Source organism: Orbilia oligospora, assembly GCF_000225545.1.
Source record: "Orbilia oligospora ATCC 24927 unplaced genomic scaffold scaffold00110, whole genome shotgun sequence".
NCBI classification, from domain to species: Eukaryota; Fungi; Ascomycota; class Orbiliomycetes; order Orbiliales; family Orbiliaceae; genus Orbilia; species Orbilia oligospora.
The window spans coordinates 581,320-604,485 of record NW_011645667.1 but is presented as its reverse complement, the minus strand read 5'-3'; the positions used below and the strand labels follow the sequence as shown (position 1 = coordinate 604,485).

At 44.9% G+C, this 23,166-nt stretch overlaps 5 protein-coding genes across 5 annotated transcripts; 3 read left to right on the top strand and 2 right to left on the bottom strand.

Moving 5' to 3' along the window:
* Positions 1-3,222, top strand: AOL_s00110g159 (uncharacterized protein; the record flags this gene model as incomplete). Its single annotated transcript, XM_011126849.1, has 3 exons — positions 1-149; positions 236-453; positions 545-3,222. 3 exons carry the CDS (start codon positions 1-3, stop codon positions 3,220-3,222), a joined length of 3,045 nt encoding a protein of 1,014 aa, XP_011125151.1.
* A 913-nt stretch (positions 3,223-4,135) lies between these two features.
* On the top strand, positions 4,136-5,202 carry AOL_s00110g158 (uncharacterized protein; the record flags this gene model as incomplete). The annotated part of the gene is made up of 2 exons (XM_011126848.1): positions 4,136-4,426; positions 4,726-5,202. The coding sequence occupies 2 exons, from the start codon at positions 4,136-4,138 to the stop codon at positions 5,200-5,202; spliced, it is 768 nt and encodes a 255-aa protein (XP_011125150.1).
* Positions 5,203-5,843: 641 nt separating this feature from the next.
* AOL_s00110g157 (uncharacterized protein) lies at positions 5,844-8,775 on the bottom strand (the record flags this gene model as incomplete). The annotated part of the gene is made up of 3 exons (XM_011126847.1): positions 5,844-8,075; positions 8,135-8,239; positions 8,299-8,775. The coding sequence occupies 3 exons, from the start codon at positions 8,773-8,775 to the stop codon at positions 5,844-5,846; spliced, it is 2,814 nt and encodes a 937-aa protein (XP_011125149.1).
* A 4,589-nt stretch (positions 8,776-13,364) lies between these two features.
* On the top strand, positions 13,365-16,049 carry AOL_s00110g156 (uncharacterized protein; the record flags this gene model as incomplete). The annotated part of the gene is made up of 2 exons (XM_011126846.1): positions 13,365-15,087; positions 15,172-16,049. 2 exons carry the CDS (start codon positions 13,365-13,367, stop codon positions 16,047-16,049), a joined length of 2,601 nt encoding a protein of 866 aa, XP_011125148.1.
* Positions 16,050-16,243: 194 nt separating this feature from the next.
* Positions 16,244-19,355, bottom strand: AOL_s00110g155 (uncharacterized protein; the record flags this gene model as incomplete). The annotated part of the gene is made up of 5 exons (XM_011126845.1): positions 16,244-16,317; positions 16,369-17,646; positions 17,751-17,982; positions 18,121-18,999; positions 19,098-19,355. 5 exons carry the CDS (start codon positions 19,353-19,355, stop codon positions 16,244-16,246), a joined length of 2,721 nt encoding a protein of 906 aa, XP_011125147.1.
* Between the last annotated feature and the right edge of the window lie 3,811 nt (positions 19,356-23,166).

Sequence of the window (23,166 nt, the reverse complement as noted above, 5' to 3'; positions counted from 1 at the left end):
ATGTTTCAGCCAAAGAAACGTGCTCGCCCATGTCCCATGCTTGACGATAATGGGATAAGAGAGGAAATGCGACTACTGTATCAATTGCTAGGCTGGACGCCCAAAGAAATTGCGGCAGAGATTAATAAGAACCACAAGTTGACAGTAACGTGAGTTTAAACCCTCCCTTGGGGTTACTGCACATGAAATACATACTCTCCAAAATATGATCTAATAGTAGTCGGTTTCGCAATAGGGGGCCCCAAGTTCGCGACAAGCTGAACAAACTAGGATACAAAAAGCGGTTCTGTCCCAAACAGACTAAGGCGATATTCCGAGAGATGGTCAGACGCAAGAATATGGGTAAAGAATCAGAGGTCCTCATTGGCGGAATTATAACTCTTTCTGGGAAGAAACTCCAAAGATCAATAAGACGGAACCTCACTCTCACTGAGCAAAATCATATATCAAAGGGTTCGTTCTATGGGTTTCCGCGCCGGCCATTTTTAAAACCAGGTTTACTGGCGAATTATTTCACCCTCAAGATCAAGCTAACGATGAGTAGGGATTCAAGTTGAATTAGCAAACGAATTGTCCGAATATCTTCAAGTTTGCACTCCACAAGCGCATGATATGGATTTGGTCCTTCTAAGACCCCAAACCATTCGACATATTCCACTCCTCATTTTACATAATTTACCAATATGGCAATTCGTCTCTCAGCTTATCGAAAAGCCAACTCTTCGGTCCTCCAAGAATGCACACGATCATAACAATCTCAAAGTCACAGCTCATGGGTCAATTCCGCATTCCCCGCTTCTTCGCCTAATTATCTATAAAATCTCCAACAATTTGACAAATGATTTGGATTGGAATGGTGAGATAATGAAATATTTGGACGGGATTAATGAGTTTGGGTTGCGAGAAGCATTCAAACGATTACTATCGAACACAAGCCTCTCGATCGCCGCGGCTTCGGAGATAATAGCACCCTGGCTCTATGTGAGGCAAGATCTTGAACTGCTAGAGTTTATCCTGAGAATTCATAACGGAATAAAATTGCGACCGTTCAGAATCCTCGGTATGTTTGGGTACCGGAGACGGTTTCTCACTCTCAACACTAATTGGATAGAAATGGCCCTCAAGGATATCGAAACAACAAAGGATTTGCCAGGATCGCATGAGGATCTAGGTTTACTATTACTCGCATGCAAACGCGCCCGGGGGGATATATCGTTATTTCAACGTCTTTGGAATCGAAAAGCGTTTCCCGAATTCATCACATGGCCAGGATTTAGCATGGGAGACTGCCTCCACGAAAGCACCCCACTGTTGGCAGAGGACGAAAGTATATTAAGACTGTTACTTAGCCTGGGGTTTACCAGGTTTAAGTGGGCATTGGCGCTCAGAGCAGTGTTGCTCGACAACTACAGCATCACCAAGGTGTTCTTGGAGCATGATGGCCTAATACCGAGCGACAGAAGTAGTCTGCCAGGGCCTGGGGACTCATGCGGTCACAGCCATGTCTGGGAGATGTTAGGGATCCCTATGTTTTACGGAATAGTGGCCCAGTTCGTGACTACTGAGATTATACCTCGTTATGCCACTTCGGCGTTCACAACTCTCAGTCCAGCTGACTTTAAGCTGGCGCTTGAGTACAACATAAATAGAGTGCTTGTTTTGGCGGCCTGCCTCAACCCGGAAATAACGGAATATGTTATTCAGGTGATGGGATGGGCCAATGCTGCGCTCACCGAGTCCGAGGTCGTGAAGCTCGCGATCGAACTGCTCCCGTGTTGCCGGGATGAGCCGAGAAAACACAATTATTGGGTGTATTATAACGTCAATAGAATCCTCAATCTCCGCAGCAACTTTCGCCCGCTTGTGGTTTTTCGGAAACTTTTCCGGGCCGACATAGATCTAACACAGACAGAGTTGTGGCAACACCTTATCTGGAAATCCTTATATCGGCGCTATTTCTCCGGCGACAAGGAACCATCAGCTGGTGGTTCTTTAGAATACTTGAGAATATTTCTCCAGTGGCCAGGTGCCGTCGATTGCGAGCTTGATTTGTACCCACTGCTGGGGAACGGATACTCAAAGGCTCACGGCTTTTGCAACATAAGTAACCCCATAAAACCTATAGTCGCAGTATTTCTTTTTAGAGAGCCGGCGCCATTTTTGCTGCTATTGGAGTCAGGTGCATCCATAGTTGATATCCCTGCAAAAAAGGACGCCCAATCGAATTTAATCATCAGCAAGGAGTTCATAGAGGCATGTCAAAACCAGGATTTACGACGAGTTTGTGATCTTTGGGATTATCGAATTGAAGCTGCAGATAAATTTAGAGTCGGCTTTTCTGGAGGGGATCAAGCTGCAGCCTATCTACACAGATGGGAGCCAGAGGCCGTTAATAGCTTACTGCCGCACTTAAAAGATCCTCTTTCGCGTTTTGAAGTGTTTAAAGTCGTTGTAGAAAGAGTTATGCGGCTAGAATCGAGCTCTGGACACGCCATGTTAGTTTATCGTGGTATAATTCGATCCCTTATTGGTTCAGGCATACTACCAGACATAAAAGACTCTGATGATAGGGGCCACGGGGAATCGTTTAGCAATTTTAACTCGGAATACCTTGCTACACTACTTAAGGCAATCATAGGTGGTGATTTTGAGTTTGCTGAAATACTCTTTGAGATTTCAGATCATTTAAATCTATATGTACAGGAAAACGGAGACGAAGCTCTCTTTGGTGTGGTGGATGGAATTTATGATTGCAGAAAATACTTTGTGTTTGTGTTTTATGCGGCTGTCAATGGTATCAGTGCCCTCAAATTCCTGATGAGACAGGGCTTTGATATCAGCGTACCTGCCGAAGACCCCCAAATTTCGGACCGAGGTAATTTTACAGCTCTACACGGCGCATTGTTTTCTGGAAATATGGACACACTCGTCTTTGTTCTTCAAAGTGGTGCTGATATATATGCACCTTGCGGTGATTGCGAGTCAGCTATCGAGTCTGCCGTCTGCGAAGGCCGCATAGATGCGGTAGCCTTGATACTTGCGGTGGATCCAAACTGCCACTATCTCGCATTAAAAGCTGCGGAGAAGACAGAATATGAATATATTGCAGAGTATGTTCGGAATTGGACGCCTGAGTCGAGCAGTGTCTTTCAAAATCAGGGCGGCTCTATAGAGAACATATCGGAGCGTCCTTCGGTCGCCTTCCCGGTCGAGTTACTCTAAGGCCTATTTTTTCTCGTACACAGAACTAGAAGTTCTATGGTCCAGATCACTCTACTTCGCTCTATCCTCAGCCTTTCCTTAACACTATATTTGTTCATCAACCGCAACAGAAATAAACATTTTTTGCTTCTTTTTTTTGCTTGTACCTTCTTTACTGTCATTTATTCTGAGCTATTGGTGCTACGCGGGGAGGGAGTTAAATTTTACGAAAGAAAGCAAGAAAAAGAAGAAAAAGAAAAAAAAAGAAAAAAAGAAAAATCTATGTATTCTTGTTAGCCAAGGCTATCCCACATCTTTTAAGCTATTGCAAATATCTCATGTCTTAGATTACTTGTATTTCTAGAGAAACAGCGGAAATGGTCCCGTGGAGCGCTGCTATATCATGTCTGCAGTAGTTTGTACTCTCGTATATTAAATTTATAAACACAGCCGCTAGCCGTCTGCACGAAGCTTTGGGCAGCCAGGTATCAGGGAGTCCAGGTTTATATAGTTAATCGTTGAGAATAAATGATAATAGCTTAGCTCCGGAACCAGAGGAAAGACGATCCCGGAGACTACCGAAACTTACGTAAAGCGCCAAAGCTCATGGTAAACCACGGAACAGAGCTATCCAAACTCCCTGAGCAGCTACTATGAGGGTTCGGATCAGCAAATTTGCGCAAAGCGTTGAACATGTGGTATTTTCCTTTGTATACCCAGCCTCTTTGGGCGAGTCTTGGCGCCGGATATAAATCTCTGACTTTAACCCAAACAAACATCTCAAACCAAACTCTTCTACCTTCACACGACACCTCATCTCATCTTTCTCTTCTTCACAATTTAATACCATAATCTTTCAATATCCGCCAGATACCAGATACCTTCACGATCCCTTCACAACTGCTTCTAAAAGCTACTAATTACTACCATAAACATGTCCTCTCCTTCAGAACCACTCAAGAAGCGTCCACGCACCCAATCCTGCCCACCACCTCTTCCCACAACCGTCGCGACAGCCGCGACTCCAATCCCTACCTCGGACAAATCCACAAAACGACTTATAGTCGTCCTAGCTCAAGCCTGTCTTGAAACCCACAAAGTCACCACAGGAAGTGGTCCTAGCGCGGGAGAAAAATATGTTCTCTTAAACAGCGATGATCATATCGGTGTTTTGAAGAAGATGAATAGAGACATCTCGGATGCTAGGCCGGATATTTTACATCAGGTTCGTATTAGAATCCACGAGGATATCCAACATCTCCCCGTGCCTTATTTTTTCTGTCTCTCTCTCTTTATTTTCCTTTTTGTTACTACTCATGTATTCCCCTCCATTCAACATGGGAGAAAAACCAAGTTCTTACAATGTGTGTCACGAAATTTACTCTGGGACCATTGTACTACCCCCTTCCCCTCCCTTCTCTTACTTTCCCTTCTAGGAGAGTGAGCGAGGGACTAGGGGTAAGGGAAGAAGTACAGTGTAACAGGGTACAATTTTGCATGACAAACTTTTTCAAACCACTATAGTGCCTCCTAACCCTCCTCGACTCCCCCGTCAACAAAGCCGGAAAACTCCAAGTCTACGTCCAATCCACCAAGGGTGTTCTCATAGAAGTCAACCCAACAGTCCGTATCCCCCGAACGTTCAAACGTTTCGCCGGCCTGATGGTCCAATTACTTCACAAACTCTCAATCCGTTCTACTACTTCCCCGGAAAAACTTTTGAAAGTCATCAAAAACCCCGTCTCGCAATATCTTCCACCGAACTGTAGGAAGATTACGTTGAGTTGGGATGCTCCCGTTAGGAATATGAGGGAGTATGTTGATGCTCTGGGTGAGGATGAGAGTCTTTGTGTAGTCGTTGGTGCTATGGCCAAAGGGAAAGATGACTTTGCAGATGAGTGGGTGGATGAGAAGATTGGTGTGAGTAATTACAGTTTGAGTGCCAGCGTGGCGTGTAGTAAGGTCTGCCACTCTGTGGAGGATTGTTGGGGTATTCTGTGAAACAGTACACCATGTCACCTTCATTTGGAATACAGAGTACTACTATAGTACCAGAATACTATTGGTGGAGAGATTTAGAAGGAATACACACATATATCCGGTTTACGGAATATCCCTTTCATTCTATTTTTATACGACTATCGTTAATAATGTACCCCCATCGCATCGATGAGGTTAATGAAGAATTCCACTCAATATTATCTCTATCATATCAGTATAACATCCAACTTCTAGCCAAATCCTTAGATTGATGATCCAAAGTGAGGAAAATATGTGCTTTTTTTTATTCACAAAAGGAATAAGACTACATTACTATGAGCTATGAGATACAGCGTATAACAAGAGGCATGCGCAAAGAATAAGAAACTCGAACGTCGGGACAAGTAGAAAGTGGCTGAACCTCCAAAAATACATAAGAGAGGTAGGTCAGAGTGGGTCACGAGAGGTTGTGGTACGGAGGCATGAGATCGGAGTGTATCAAAAAGAAAAACGACAGAATAGGTGACTGAGCCTCCCGCCAACATATCGGAAATGCAGTCCGACCACCCTCAATTCAAGACGAATACGGTGGTGTCTTAGGATTGGTTTACCTAAAGTAGGCCCGAGTGGTTAGTTCATAAACTCTAATAAGATATCCATCCTTAAGCAGGTGGGCTACCAACCTTTTCCCTTAGTCCCGTCATCCACAATCCCATTCCCGGTCCTCCGTCGCTTCTATCCTCAACCAACAACGTTTGGGCCCAAAGCCTCAAGCTCGGCTCCCCATCTGCTTTAACAACATAAAAGTTTGGTACCGTGATACTGCCCACCATTTGTCCCTTGTGGCTTCTGCTCTTCTCAATCACGTTCCTAACCTTCTCGTTAAACTCATTATCAACAGCCTGCAGCGTCGTCTTTCCGACTTTGACGTGTTCAGCAGAAGGCAGGCCAAAAACGTCCTGGATGAGTTCTGGCATAGCATCACGACCAACCCAGAGGAATTGGTTCTGTGTATCATCGATGAGATAAAGGCCATATGATTGGAGGCGTTCTGAGGACAAGTTTATAGGTTGAGGGAGTACGATCTCGCCAGTCTCAGGATGTGGAAGGCCACATTCATCGGACATGTCGTGAAGACTATACATCTTAGGGTGGATGTACTGCATCAACAACTTGGCGGGTAGTGTTGACAGCAAGCAGAGTGCAGATGACCGAAGATCAGATGGGATCTGAGCCGACTTTCGAAGACCGACATGCTTGCTAAGAGCCAAGAAGAGAATAGGAAGGGACTTGAGGTTGCTGCAGAAGCTAATACCAGCCGACATGCCGGAATGTGTGCCTTGGAGCTCCTTCTTGTAGCAGATCAAGAGTTCTTGGAGTTTGGTGTAAAGGGCCTCACGGGCAGACTCCAAGCTACTCGACAAGGCCTTCTCGACTGCTCGGTGTGAGTAGAAAGTGGTGATCGCAATTGGGTCTGCGGACGCGTATATCTCCGACAGGCTACCGGTGGTTGGCAAAGACAGAGTCATGACACGAATCCTCCGCTCGCCATTGCAAGTAGTATGGAGCACAGCCGTTTGGAAGCAAACAAAGTTCTTTGTAAGAGTTTCATCAATCGCAACTTCAACAACATAACCCTGATCTCTTGGGAAAGCAGGGAAAGCACAAAGGTCGCTGCTGCGGTTGAAGAAATTACCGTAGAAGGTTGACATCCTGAGGCCAGTAGTTGCACGGACACGCATGACAGCCTCGAGGGCGATTTCGGCGGAGAGGTGATCGCTGAACTCTTTAGCGAACTTGATGGCATCCTCACTACGAGCTGCAGACCAACCGGGGTAAAAGTACGTCTGGCCACCAGTGTAGCGGGGCAGATTGGAGAGGGAAGCGACGTCTTGGTAAGATGAAGAGAATAGGAACATGTCGACGGAAACTTGTGACTTAGAACATTCAACGGCGAATGACTTGTAGAAGGCATTTCCAGTCTGGAGGAGTGACGATTCTTTGGAGGTGCCCAATAACTTCTTATCTTCACGCATATCAAGCTTACCGGCCCCCAAATTGGGAAGGGTTGCTGTCAGAACCACCATCTTGCCTCCAATCGAGGAAATAAGCTTGTGACCGGCCTTCAACGCGCTGCCCATACACGAAGCTGAGTTTGTGGATGTCGAATACATATCCTGGAGCTTAGAGAGCAGGGTTTCAATTCCCTCTCTGCAGGCAGATAGAGATACCAAGAGATCAGTAGGCACTGGCAGGAACGGCTCTTCAAGGTCAGACACAACCAACATGGCTGGTTCGTTGGTTTCAGCATTAATCGAGAAGTAATGCAATGCAGAGTCAACACAGATGAACCCGAGTCTCGTCCTCTTATCCTCATTGGGGATTCTGTCCAAGCTCTCTAGTATAGTTCGAGCAGCAGTGGCAAGCAAACCGCTAGTAACGGCAGCATAACTGACATCAAGCAAGAACAAGTAGACTAGTGGCTGTGGTGGTCGCACCATGTACTCTTGTGGCGCAACGAACTCAACAACTGCGTGGTTTAACTCTGCTCGCTGCCACCTATCGGCCTGCTTCTGATTCACGTGATCCCAGTCGAAAGCTTGAGGGACGTCATTTGTGAGATTACACATATTGCACCTCCATCGGTGACCGTGATCAAGGAAGCTGACATAGGGATTAATGTAGGATCTGCATCGACGACATCTCGAGATGACAGTATCTGTAACAAGTGGTACCGGAGATTCGGCATCGGTGAGGGATGTGTATGGTTGGATGACAAGGGCGAAAGGAAGTTTAGACTTCTTAAGGAGGTTGTGAGAGTGTGGGACTGCGTTGATAGTTGATCGCATGTACGTTGGAGGACAGTTTGAATTTGGAGATGGAGTCGCAGCGGACTAGTAAATGAGATTAGTTTTGTGTTCCCTAAGTGCCTTGGATTATAGAATAAGTTTACATTTGGAGGGAGATTTATGGCCGGTGGCGGATGATCGAGTTCTGCAACATTGAACGGCTGCATCAAATCGATAGTCTGTAAGAAAGACGATGGAGGACCTCCCTGCTAAAGTCACTAATTAGCATTGAACCGCAAGTTAGAAAGTTGCTATACATCTAACATACCGCAGGTTGACCATATGCTGGCTGTCCACCCAACGACATACCACCCATTTGGCCTGTAAGCCCTCCCATATCGGGTGCCGCATAGCCAGGGGTCGTCGGCTGACCGTACATAGCAGGCTGTCCATACTGTTGTGGTTGCTGCTGCTGCTGCTGCTGTTGAAGTAATGGCTGAAACTGTGGTTGAGGTTGAGTCTGTCCATACGTCGGGCCGGGATCATAGGAAGGAGCCGGCGCAGGAGCACCAGCTTGGTATCCGGCTCCCAAGCCATAACCCTGATCTGGAGGATATCCACCATGTGCCGCTCCTCCTAGGGTCGAGTTTGCTCCCTGAGCGAAATCATACTGTTGGGTAGCGTATGATCGAGTTTTCTTCCCACCAGCGGCTGCCGCGCCGGGTCCCTGGGGAGGAGGAGGGGCACCGGTGTCCTCTGGTGGAGGTTGTTGCGACGGATCGCCTTGTGGCTGGTAGCCGTACATTGCGAAATAAGAACCAGAAGATGCGAAATAGGAGCTGCCAGAAATGATTGAAGCCTAAGATGGAAGCCCTGATGGCAGGTGATGGCGTGGAAGGTGAGAGTTATAAGGCGAGGGCTCTCCAGATGTAGTTCCGAGGCCGTTAGTCTGGCCTTCTATCTCTATGACGCGGGCAGCTTGTCTGCCAAGCTTCATCAAAAGGCCACACTATATCACAACACTGGGGCTTCATGACAGCTCTTACCTTCAAAGATGCCAACGGTAGGTCTCAAAAGTGCAAATGGTGATATTGAGTCACGCCGGATGTAACAATGGTCCAAATATGAAAACTTTCAGCTCAATTTCATCGATTCAGGGGCAGTTAATATACAGATCTCAGCTCGGTTCTCAATATCATATCGGCGGCATGAGCTCTTATATCCGCCGTGCTGTTGTATTTTGAGCTTGCAACACAGAATTTTGCAATCATATGCCACCCGTCGAGGCTCCCGAAATTTGAGTTTCCGAAGCGGAACATACATGGGTCGCCAATCTCGGTCACAAGTTACATTTACGAGCATTAGATTCTCTATTCGAATCTCCATGAAGGAAATATCAGATCTGCAAGGTAAGTTCCTAGTGTAGCTTAGGCAACAGCATAGCCTCGAATATATAATATCATGATTCACACTGTATAGCGCTCTGAGCCAAATCAATACGGCTTGAAATATCAGAAGCATGAGCAAAAGGCTGTTTTTCGTAAAAAGTCGGATTAGTTAATTCCGCCCTATGAATATTACGAAGACCAATACGTCCCATTGTTGTTGATACTTACTAGCGGAAGTGTTTAAAAATGAAAGTTTTAACTATTTGTAGTTCTGCATTAGTTTCCCCAATCTCAGTTTCGTAACTAGACTGCCCTAAGTTCATGAAGGACTTAGAGATATAGAGCAGACGAAAGCGTTGCTACTAAATTTGGTGACGTTTCCAGAATTCCCTTAATTAATATTGCTTCCGACGGCCTTGTTCTATGGTTTCCAATTGTTAGAAATTATAAATGAAGCACTCCGGAACCCAAAGTCTGTAGCATTGTCCTAGCAGAGCAGCCCTATATTTAGATGACAATATATATCTTTGGTTCTCCACCCGCACCAGCTACCAATACCCCGTGGATTGTTCTTGATCACACTGGTTTCTAATTTTGATACCACCCGCTTCTAGGCTTCGGTAGATACTCCGTTCACAAGCCTAATATAATAATGCCAGGCGGCTCCTTTTTATTTCACGGAATATTCGCTTGCAGGTTGGACAAAGGTATAGAGACCATCGTCGTCCTGTAAGATTATTTCGAAACTTCCACCGAATTTATTTATTTATTTTGAGTGGTATCTTGTCTCGTAGGTGGTATCTCCTTTACTAGGATGTCAATTCTACCCGGTATACTAGCCTTTCACAATTTTAGCCTGGTGAAAATATTCACATACTGTGTATATACATATAGTGGTCATGATATTGTCAATTTTTGACTCCATACAAAATCATAATTCAATACACTGCCTCGGAAAGTGGCTCTGTCGTCCCTTTAATGAAAAAAAAAGAACGCTCCAAGGGCCATACAGATCTATAACGTTCGTACCTCAAAATATAAAACCTGACCTACTACGAATCCTCCCATATTGATTCAGCGTGCTGCATCGTTCGTAATACGTCCTCTTTTCGTCATTTTGGTCATTTTGATAAAAAATAATTTTGTTCATTAGTCAGCTCCTGAGTTTAACTCCAGCTCTCTTTAAAAAAAAAAAAAAAAACAACTCATAAATGATATTTTTATGTGCGTCATCATCGATCTCAGTGGGTGGCATGTTATTCAGGGTGCCATGAAACCAGTGACCTATCGTTCATGACGTTCGAGGCTATCCATCGGAGTAAATGGAAAGCTTTGGCCAAGGTAATCTCTTCAAGGTGGAGCGTTTGCACGCCACGATTGAAAATCAGGCAAAACACTGAATAAATCAACAGAGCCTCAATATTAATATCAATACAAAAGTATCGAGCATATGGCGGGCAAAATGTGTCGAACTAAATTATAAAAGGTGGGTCCTTGCGGCTGACTAGCTAATGCTATGGCCTCATAGCCAGGGAGTGGGGCCCAATTAATTTGTTATCGATCCCAAGCGATTCGAATCATGCCTGGTAAAATGGACCCTAGATTTTGCCAACGACATGCAAAGAGTAGTTTAAATCATCGACAACTCACACAATACCCGAATGAAAAAATCGCATTACTGTTTTTGCTTTTATGTTTTTACCTAAGAAATGCTCCTTAGAGCGTTATGCATACGGGAAAGATTACCTTTCGAATATCATTTTCAATTCCTGGTACTTTCTGCATGCCCATGGATTCGTGGTTTACCAGATTCAGGTCCAACAAATCGATAGTTTTTTTTTTTTAAGTTTGCCACGGTCCCAAGAGCTAGCATCCAAACCGGTTCGCATACTCGCTTCGAGGCTGGGCATAACCAAAAGTGCTCAAGTTAGGCCTTCGAACAGCAAAATAAAGGGGGCAAAAGTGGAGACAAAACATCAGGGTCAAGAGCTGATCTGATAAAGGAGGTATTCGAAGGATTGCCAAGTGCGCAGGCGCTCCCAATGACATCAGTAGCCTCAAGCAAATTTGAGCGCCCCTGTTTATCAAAGCTAATAACTTCTTAGCAGATCATTGAGAAGAGGATCAATCTTCTTTTATTTAAACACTAGATTCCGCAATGCTGTGGAGGTAGGTACGTAGGCAATCTATATACAAATTCGCTGTAGTCACCTACAATTAATTGTCTCCTCACCAACATCAATCTCCTGCAGTTGAATCCTCTATTGCGTACGCTCTCGACTACCAAAAATCAGCACTCAATTTGAAAATTTACCAAAAAATGCGTCCCTCTACCTATTTCAAGCTTTTTCTTATTTCCTTTGGAGCGTTCGTCGAAGCCGACAGGATCTTCGTGATCTCCAACCCTGTGTCGTGTGGCGGATCAACTTCATGCTCTACGTGTGGAAAAGAAGGGTATGGATGTGGGACCAACCGAGAGTGCGGCACCTGGGCTGGCGAAGAAAATGTCTGCTGCTATCTCCAGTCGTCTCCAAGAGACGGATGCGGTCGGTTCAGTAGCAGCTTAAGAGACATCAACTATTCGTCCGGCTCTGATACTGTCAAGACTCAGAATGGCGACACATGCGATTTTAAGAAGGAATTTCTTGCATTTGTCAGCCCCGGCTCTGGGTCTTCTGTTGGGCACTGCTGTGCGCTCGGACGGGATTCCATTATCAGGATTACTTTCTCTGATGATGATGATAATACAATTTCGTCCATCGGGAACTCGAATGATTACACTCTCGATCAAGCGAAATGCTTAAGTTCTCTTTCCAATAGCCAAAAACCAACCACTTCCACTTCCGAAAATTCTTCCCCAACCACGTCAAATACCCCCAATTCAGGAAGCAGATTTCAAGCCTCAGCTTTCTTAGTTGCTGTTCCGGCTATAGTCTCGATGCTATTTTTTTAGATCTGCCTCCGACACCTATTCTCCTAGATTTCGCGAGTTATAACCCAAATATTTTGAATTCAAATTTAAAGCGATTGTTAGGGTGCACGATATGTATACGTTCTTGAATACTCTTTTGTTTATATCCACTGTCACTACCTCATGAACTCGGTAGAAGAATCCCTCGCATTGGTTTAGCACTATACGAATATAAATTAATAATTTGAATCGTTCTGCGAGCATAGTTAATGCTTGTATTTTCATTCCTATATTCCAAGATAATTAGTAATGCATGCATGTTGTCTGGTATCCGAGGGTGACGATTCACTGGTACCTACATAAAATTAAAGTTAATATCGAGGAAAAAAAAGTAAAAGTAAGGTTGTCATCAGATAAGTGTCTCTGGTCTCGAGGCTAGTAAAAATAGTTAAAACTAGCTGATGTCACACAGCATGGTTTATTGTGTATGAAATCCATACTGGGGACTCCACCGGAAAGACCTGTAACTGCCTGCCTACATATGTGATAAGGTTGAACCTGGAGCAGGTAATAATGTGTTGATTAGTTGACTTAGGTGAATTCATGAAGCTGATATCATGATGTATCAATGGTCTGACTTTTTGCACATCGATACTATACTCCTGTTCTTCTTCATTTGCAAGTAAGGCTGGCCATATCCGACTGTTTCTCGGGTACTTCTACCAATGGTACCATGGTGTCTGTTACAAGGCTAGTGGTGCTATATACCTGCATATGCCGAGAACCTGGTTTGTGCATCAAATAAGATGGGTCAGCGCACGATAAGGCTGAGATAAATCATCAGAGCAGAGAATCCAAACCCAATTGATCCCGGCCGACCAGACAGCCCGAGACAGTTCATATATCGATCGATATATTTATAAGTTTTTGCCTTTTACTGCCATTCTTCTCCTACGATATTATCCTCGAACCAAGTGGTCAACCACTCGTAACTACCTACGAGAAGTCCTAAAGACCTCAAACTCCTTTTTTATTTCGGTTTGAGGAATTCGAAGGTCTCACCCCGCGGGCCCCGCACCGGTTAAACTTGGTGAAATGGCGTACGAAAATGCGGACGCTGCAGATATGCGACGGTACCTCAATAGCAGGCAAGAAAGGCAACTCTTAGGGCAAAGCGACTTCCATCAGGAACATTCTAGCCCAGCGGCCAAAAAACGTGCTTTAGCTACTGAAACATCGGCGTCTTTGGAAAGGCATTTTGCAAGAATTGAGATTCAGTCTACGCAAAACCCACGGAGTGAAAACGCCTCATTCCATCCCGCTAGTGAAGGACAGGCTGAGAACACAGCTTTAACCTCCAGAAAATCCAACAAATCGGAATCGCAACCTGCGATCTCGAATCGTATACCTCGCACTACTGAAAACTTGAAAAACGAAAACAACGAGTCCCAAGTCCCTGGTCACTTTGAGAGCTCGGAAGATGACGACTCTGATCTTGATGATGAAGCCGACAAAATTTCCTTCCATAAAGAGGAGGTACGGATTATTTTGGACAAAGAGCCTCTGGATATAGCATTATTACTGGTTCACCTAAGGTGTTTAGTAGAAACATACAAGGTTTTAGATGATCCTACAGTACTTGTCTTGCTATCCGGGTTATACTTGTTAGGAACTACACCCTCTGGCGCGAACATGGAGGAGACCGGCAAATGCCTTGACATCTTATCGACCTTCAAGCATAGCAATATATTGACCCCATCCGAAGTTAATCAGGAATTAGAGCGAACGCAGGGTACACAATGTACCTTAGCCTACCTTATTCGCGCCATGGCTTATTTTCGATTGAAAAACTACCCAGCTGCGTACAAAGACAGCCGTCGCGCAATCAACTTGAGCAAGAAATTAGATATGTCGATATCTAAGTGGTGGGGTCCCTGGAAAATGTACAACCAGTGTGCATATGAGATTGCGGCTGCTTCGTCGAAGTTAATGGGCAACGATGGTAATATGCTCTACTACCGTTCGCTTTGTAAAGAGAAGGAAAGTAGGATATGTCTACATGTTTCAATAGATTATGAATCGCTCGAACTCCCCACAGTCTCCGAGTTGGGCCGAGATATTCCGAGAATTGCAAACGCGACTCAGATTGGAGAGGATTCTGGTCCATCGAATCGTGTTTCAGTACCGGAGCCAACCCAGGGATTGCCTAGTCATATCAGGAAACGGGCTGCGGACCAGTCATCGAATATACCACGAGATGGCGAATCAACAAGGAAAGATGCTATAAATACATCACAAACTAGTGATCTAAATACATCAGCACAAATCCAGGGGGCTAGCCATGGAGAAAGTTCGGCTGCCCAAGTTAGCGAGGGTCCGGAAGTCTATAGACTCCCCACCCCGTCTTCTCAGCTCCTCGATAGCGCAATTACCGAACGGGGGAACCTCGAAACTAACAACAGGCCTGAAGGTCTTCCACGGTCAGAGGAGGAACTCGACTTGAGCGTAATAATACCGCCATCTCTTCCCAACAACTTCCGAATGTCTTGGTGCTCACCGATACCAGCCCATAAATCTCAGGCTGCCATTGCCCACAAGGACACAATGAATTGCCAAATATTCACAACATTTAATTTGAACACAAGCCTAGGGACCCGGGTCGCATCTGTCTGGCTAGACTTAGTAAATGAGTTTGATGCGAGCCACATCCCCGACGCCTTAAAATTAACTTTCCAAAGTTATGAAGATATCATATGGGTACTCGATTACTGTATCAAGAATAACCAGTTGGAAATTGCTTCGTCTATACTTACTAAAGGTAAGCTTATCATGCAATAATCTTTCAAAAGATCGCCTAAGTCTATTTGGGCGAGCCTATCAGCTTATTCATTTTTATAACAAGGGTACCATTATCACCGAGGAGAGTGGTTACAAGTTGGATATGACTACCAACTCAATTGCCTTCCCTGGGTTCACACCAATGACAGAAAAGTTGCAAGTGTTTGGCACTTTCTACCCGCTCTACTTGCCTCGGAACCAGGCATTGAGGACAGTTACATCTCGGAATGCGTATCACTCCTTTCTCTGGTTCTCGGTTTTCCGTTGTCTAAATCTACCTTTGAGTCGAAGGCAAATCTACTCCAAGAAACTCTTACTATCTCACTGGCAGTCGGGAACACCACAATGGCGTCAGCAATAGCAAGACATGCCACGCACTTGCTTACAGCACAGCCACTACGGACCCTTCCAATCCTATCTGGAAAGCACGGGTATCTCATGTCCCCTCTTCCTTTATCGGTAATTCTGGAGAGCAAACGGGGATATAAGACCAAAGGGTCATTCCTTTCTTTGGTAAAACGATCTTTTTGGGAGTCTACCGAATTGAATTGCAAAATATACGGTCTGAACCTCTTTCATACAGCCGCAAGACACACAACCTTTTTGACATCGCCGCTATTATATCTCCTAAGGAATCATAACTGTCGGAGCTGTTTTACCAAGATAATTGAGGACGATACCCCCGGCATATATGTCACAGCATTCGATATCGTTCTATCACGAGCTGTGACTCTCAGAAGTTTTGGTCAACAGCAATACGGAATTCTAGCTGAAATCGCCAATTTGTTCTATCAATTCGGAGCCGCCTACATAAACGACTTTGCATTGCGCAAAGAAGATTTAGAGATACTAGACTCGACAGGGTTTCCATCTTTGTTCTCTGTTAAGAGAATACCTAACTCTATTGGCAAATCATCGTGGGCTGAATGGGAAAATGCTTGAACCCCCTTAGTACTCAAGAAATATACGAAACCGATAATATCCGTAATACGCAGATCTCACTTTCTGTCAAACTGTATGGTATACATCTCGTAAATCTCCACAATTTAACCATCGTGGTGCTAGATATTCCCCCCTGCGCATGTATCCTCCTAGGTGCTACGGTACACCTAATTCGAATATTCTTTACGCTGTTGTTAAAGATCTTTTGGCCGCGTATTAGAAGGGGGCTCTGGAGTGGCGTTGCTCAACGTCCTGTCAGCGGGCTGTACTAGTAGAGATTAGCTAAACTCTTCGTTTCTGATTTTAATCGACAGCATACTTATTGAGGTCTCCATCGTTGTCTTTTCTTGCGTCGTAGATGCGGTGGGTGATTTCTTTGAAGACTCAATTGATGTTGTAGTGATTCCGCTGGTTGGTTTCCTCGTGCTGCTTGCCTTGAATGTTGGTACTTCTCTCCCAGTTCCTCCGTGGACTGTCGTATATATCACCGTCATAGTAGCTCCGTTGTTTTTTGCTTTTGGTGTGTAAGTTATAGCATGTCTACGAGTCGAAGTGTATCCCCTGAACCTATTCGTGCTCGCACGCAACATTGATTTCTGGTCCAAAACAGGTTTCTGTTTCTCCGCGGGGCGTGGAGCTGGCTTTGCAAATCCTTTTTGAGGAATACCAACATTTCCCGCCATCATTGAACCCTTATCACCGACACTCGGTGTCGGGTTTGGTGTAATAAAGGTCTTCACTGGCGGGTGTCTAGAGGTCATTTGTACAGCGGCATGTTTGGTGCCATCCCAAGCATCTGTATAGATGAGTTTTCTTGTCGATTTAAAAGTTGACGTCTTTTTACGGGTCGGCTTTGGGGTCGCTTTGGGAGTAGCAACGACGCTGGTAATATGCATTGCGACGGTAACTGTTGACCAATATGAAGGTTGAGCTGGTGGACCTGGCGTATCCTCTTCTTCCTCATCCTCACAATCTTCCTCCGCATCAGGGTCCGGGTACTCTTTATCATCCAGGTGCCCTTTATCATCCGGGTCTATATCGTATTCATCATTATATTCGTCTGTGTCATCAAATCCAATGTCATCGGATCCACTCCTTGGCGGACCCTGGCTCCCTTTTTCGTCTCCACCGTTCCCAGAACCGCTGCGGGTGCCATCTTTACGACGTCTGAGTCGTCGCCATGTACTCTTACTAGGGGAGCATCGTGGCTTTTTTGTTTTTCTCATGGTCTTCTTGTCTTTTCCAGCACTCTCACCTTCCTCGTCCGTCTCCCCTTTTCCAGTATCTTTATCTCCCTCATCCGCTTCATCCTCCCCATTTCCCCTACCATTTCCCCTACCATTTCCGCCCATCTCGCCCTTCTCAGTCTTTTTATCTCCCTCACTCCCCTCATCCCCATCTTCAGATGTCGGCCAACTTCCTGAAGGTTCACTCCGTTTCTGCACCTTATTTATAGGTCCAACCCATGCCATTTTGATATTTGAATCCTTTTCATAAGGGTAAGCATCTTTGTATAGTTTCTCGACAGCCTGGAGGGGAGTCCATGTAGGATTCTCTGACATGTGGCTAGCTAGGATCCCACTTATCATAGGAATAACTAAGTGTATTCTTCTGTCAGTGTTCAAACATGCTCCGCCGACGGGCGTAGTGACGTCTGAGCCCTTCAAGACCCTTTCGATGTTAATGTTAAACTTAACTTACCAAGCGAGATACCAACTTCTTCAACGTACTCTTCGCGATGAGTATTTATCTCTACAGCCTGGTTTGATCTTATAAAGGGTACAGTTATGTAGTTAGCCACGCCATAGACCTTTACAAACTCGGTCTCAACATGGCCACTCAGTCGACCTTGTTCGTCTGCCTTCCCAACGACGACTAAATTACTGGTTTTCTTCGTACCACGCTTTGCCGGCCAGTCGAGAATAGGGCGTCCCTACGTTTTTTGAGAAAGGTCAGTTTGTACACTAGTGAGCGAGAGCAGCTCAAAAAAAAACCAAAATTTCTCTAATCTTTTGATTGTATTCGTCTGACTAATAATGACCGGGAAGAGATTTATTAACCGTCTACCTACCACAGGTTCATTTCCTGTACCTGTCACAACGATTACGTTGTCTAGCTCCAGGATCTTATCCAATGCTGCGTCAGCATATCTCGAAACCAAATCAAAATACTCCCTCTCAATCTCCTTCAAAAAAGGATACCGCCCGAATTCGTTTTTATCCTTGCGTAGGTGCCCGTCGAAAACGACGCTCAGGTTGATAATAGACTTTGCCGAGATGGGTTTCTGTAAAATAGCTTTTCGTATGCTGAGTAATATATCGACATAAAAATGTCCGTTACGGTTTCTTTCGCCGTCAGGGTTGAATATCGCATTGATAACTCTTGAATTGATCGCGAGTCCGGTAGTAGAGCCGACAATCTTCGATGTGACATCTGTACCATGATAGGTCAGAATATCGTAATCTGCAAGGCTACGTTCTTGAGGATCAATCCCACCTGTCTTCATCCACTGCCCAATATGGCGGCGATGACTTGGACTAGCAAATGCTTGATGGTATCCGGCAGCAGCAGAGAGCCCAGAATCGACAACATAAACGTCTATACCTTGGCCTTGCGCACCACGGAAGTATTCTGTGCGTAGGTTCCACCATGTCTCCCAATCGAGATCAGCTCGACCGTATTTTCCGTTCGGGGGGGTTGTGAGCCACCGGATATCAAAAAATCGTCCATCAGCGGCTTCTTCAGTATCGCTACCACTACCAGACCCTGTCGACGGTCTGCGCCCTTGGGAATACCTGCGTGATGAAGTCGAAGACCCTGCCGAATATCTGCGTGACGAACCGCCTGACGAGGACCCAGAATCAGAAGCATCTTTCTGCAGCCTACCGTCCGCTTCCATCATTTTATCGATCAGCCGCCGTTCAATGGGAGCATCGAGCCATGCACCGAGCTACATTTGTCACCAGAGTAATTAGTATAGAGTTCTTACTTTCTAAGGTTTAGGGTAGCTATTACGCATATATAGTAGCGAAAGAGAAGCATACTTACATATTTTCGGAATTTATTCAGAATCAAATCTGCGATCACATGGTATTCAGTTTGTACCACGTAGTATGCTCTACCGATTCCGTCGTTCCACTGTCCAAAATATACCGTTTCTTGATTCACCTCGTCATTTTCAATGCCCACTACATTTGGGTCTGCTTCAAGTATATCCTTTATCAGGGTACTTCTTATCAAGTTATGTGCGGCAAGGTCATTCCAGTATTCCTGTTTGACAAATAGAACACATTCTATGATATCCATGCTATCATATGGCTCTGACCAACCGAGGTCTCTGAATGGTTTTTCTTCATCGTTTTCTCCATTGGTATTGTTCCCTTGACAGGCCGTTGCCCATAGAAGGCATAACAGCCCCGCCAAAAAGATGTGATAAAAAGATTTTTTTCTCATCGCAAGGTGGGTAGATTGAACGACGATATGTTTTGGACTTTACGAGCAGTGGTTTCTAGGAACTCTGAGGAATCATTGATCAACCTTAAAAGAAACTGGGGGTTAAACTCAAGAATATATACGTGGATCCATACATACCGTGCGTCGGAATTGTTCTAGGATTTTACTGTGCTTGAGTACGTTGATTTTGAGATCGATCTAGACGCAGCCTATCTTCTTATTCAAATGATTAGCACAAATCTATATATAAGTCTTTATACTCACTTTTGGTATTGGTAGGGCACTGTCTGTCTTGCAACTAGCCAACGTTTTATAAGATTTCGAAATCGACGTCTTAAGATCTTACGGAGGCTTAGCTCGGTATATATATCCCTCTACCACCCCAGCTGTTCCAACGATTTTTCCGGGGCATCTCAATCTATAGATATATTAGTTTGTGGCATAGATAAGCAGTGCCTGTGCAATATGAAACTCGGTTTTGGTTGCAATAATGTTATACTACGGCTACGCCAGAATATACAACATTTACCAAAGTTCAAAATATTTCTCGCCACTCACACTACCGCTACACCACACACCGAAGATCATATGTGCAAGGTACACGTTGGTGGAATAGTCTGTAGGAATCAGCTACAGGGATTTCAGTCATTCGACTTAACCGGAGTAAAATTTTGGGAGACAGGAAGTGACGTTGACGAAGTGTGTACGTGTGTACGACCGGCCTTCGAAGAATAGAACCTGAGAGTCCTTGTGAAAATTTCCAACAAAACTTTGCGTTGGTTTTGAGCTACGTCTTTCCGTGGGAAGGCTATAGTCAATCTCCTAAGCAAGGAAATACTACGATAAGTTGGCAGGCTAGAACGTAGAGGTGTCCAAGGGCAATATTCATCACCAAAGTGATATGAATACGGACAAAACTAGTAGTACGTAGTGTATTCACAGTAATCCGAAGTATACAGCCCCTTGGAGATTGGTGGTTGCCATAACGATTCTACATCCAGTCTCGTAACCAAGCTGTGTAAAAAGAACACTACCAGCGACTACTCAATGACGGCGGGGAGATAGATAGCCACCTTTAAGAGTCAAACCCCTACGCCGGGCTTCAACAATCACGACATGTCAATTCGATGGAAAAAAGTGAAAAAAAGTGTAAAAAAAAACTGGGCGGAGAGATGGGTCCGTGACTCGAAATGGCGCCCCGCCAGAACGCCCCAACACCCGCTAAGTGGCTAAGTTTTAGATCAAGTCGATTCCTTATTGCTTGTTACCAACCAACTAGGCCATCTCTCCTATGAAAACACATCCCTCTTTTGCTGTATATATACCCTTCTGCAAGTTAATGAGTTGCCTGCGGCTCTCGGCCACGAAGACGACACTGTATAGAACTCACACACTGGAGGAAATTTTAGGCGTCTGGCTTCGAAACTAAGCTACCTATTTGATATAAATTCACCCTCCACGTCAAATGGAATCTACTGCATAATTAAGATAGCAAACAAATCTAGTGTATTGATATCAGTAATCAGATCTAGAGTATTGATATCATTAATATGGAAGGACTTTTAACGTTGGGATCCGGCAACTGGTGCCGGTGGGCGCGTGAGTTACGGAGATTCAGGATTTCTAAAAGTTATTGATCATTTCAACTTGGGTATATTGGTCGGGCCTTTCCATAGCTGGGCCACTCTAGACTCCCAGAATTTGAATTGAATTTATGAATCGCGTCGCATATAGAGAGCGGGTACAACTAGAAAGCCTCCGAATCTTCCAATTTACATACATTAGGCCTATAGTTATCCTTCCCCACTCGCCAGGCAAAGACCCTCGCTGTTATTCACATATGCGGCCCGCGTCTGCGGCATGGCTGTTTTCACATGCAGCGCAATTCAAACAAGCAATATAAATATGTCACGCGCGTAGCTTTTATTCAAAATTTAATAGATCAGCGATATCAATTAATATAATACTATATTATGAGGAATCGATAAATTTATAGACAGAACGAGTGCCCCACAATTGCACAAATGCTGGTATAACATAAAATAAGATAAACTAGCGCAGGAAAGCTGCAATGCAATACTACCTCGAGAAATGGTTGTTGTGCGGCACAAAATACAACAGCTTAACAATCAATGCCTGCTATAGCTGCTTGTTTTGTTTGGTTTCAACAGGCCTCACAAACGGGACGCACAGCCACCGTGCCACCGATGAAGGCTGAAAAAGGTGGCCCCGTATGTGTTTCGGTGTGTTTCAGGGCGCTTAGCTCGAAATTGGATTGATTGGGCAAGGTCCCCATCCGATTTCTAAATTGAGGCACGAGCCAGCCAAACAGAACAGCTCTGGCAGCCCCTCCTCTGGATCTATGCCGTCTCTCACGGGACAGCTCGTGAACGGGTCTTCGCCCTGTTCTTTTCTTGTTCCCTTTCTCTACGACGTAAGGAGAACTGGATTTGGAGCTGAGAGTCGATAGCTTCCTTCGGGACACCTTCGAGAAGAATTCAAAGACAGGTACCATACCAGCGCCATTGCAAGGAGATATTGATCGGGTATAGCTAGAGCTTGCAGCTTAGCTTCGGTTGTGCTTATCGTATCGGGAGCTCGAAACGTCGTCTTCTTCCCCTCTTCCCGTACGCACGACTCGATCATTGATCCTGAAAGATTACATACCACCCTGGCGACTTCTTGCAGCTAATTTCGTTCATAAGAGCTTGTGGGTGTCGAAATTAGATATCCGTTTGAATCCAGCAGATTTCAACCTCAAACGAACGTGCTATTTAAATTCACATCCCGTTCATCGCTCATCGAGGACCCAGCAGCCCGGTTCAGAAGGGACCCCAGTTCAAAGCTATTTTTAAAGGATCAGCCTTAAGCGCGTAAGTTTCAAAGGTCTTTTTTTAAATAAAAAATTAAAAAATCAGCAGATATCGCATCTTCTTTCCCTCTTTTCTGCATGTTATCGTGGTATCGTGCTGGTGTTGTAAACTTTTTTTTGGCAAGCATCACGGTATGCAAGCAAGGCCGGTTTCAGACGGGAAGGCCCATGCCCGCCCACGGCGAAGCCTTTTTCCATCCCTTGTAAATGTTCCATCTGGTGATTTCTTCAAGTGTCAGTGATGATGCTGGCAAAAAGGGAGGAGCGTGATTGAAATCATGTAAATACCGAGCTTTGTTCCTACCCAATCCTTCCCTTTTTTCGTTTAGTTCCTCTCACCAGTATTCCGTATCCTGTGCTCTCACTCTTAGGGCCTTGTCCATACTCGCTTCTCAGCTTCTCATTCGGTGTTTCCTTGCAAACTGCATTTCTGGTAGAATCGGCTACATCATCAGCATCAGCATCATCATCATCATTGCAATTTTCTTGACCCAATTTTAATACCTGTTGAAGCATTCATCCTTCTTATTTAACCCAAGAAGGTCTTTTCGAATCCGCTGAGCGGTCTGTGGTGTTTTTCTTTTAATTCGACAGCTGTCATATTACCATCAACAACGCCGGGTGCCAATACCAATAGCAAGCAAGCATACTAACTAATCCTCGTTCCCCTCACCCCACTTTGGCCCTCCAGACCACCTACTTCTCTCTTTCTCTCTCTCCCTTCAAAACCACCAAACCACTCCCACTCCCAGCCAAAAAAAGGTCCATTCTCTTTAAAGGAAACCGGATTTC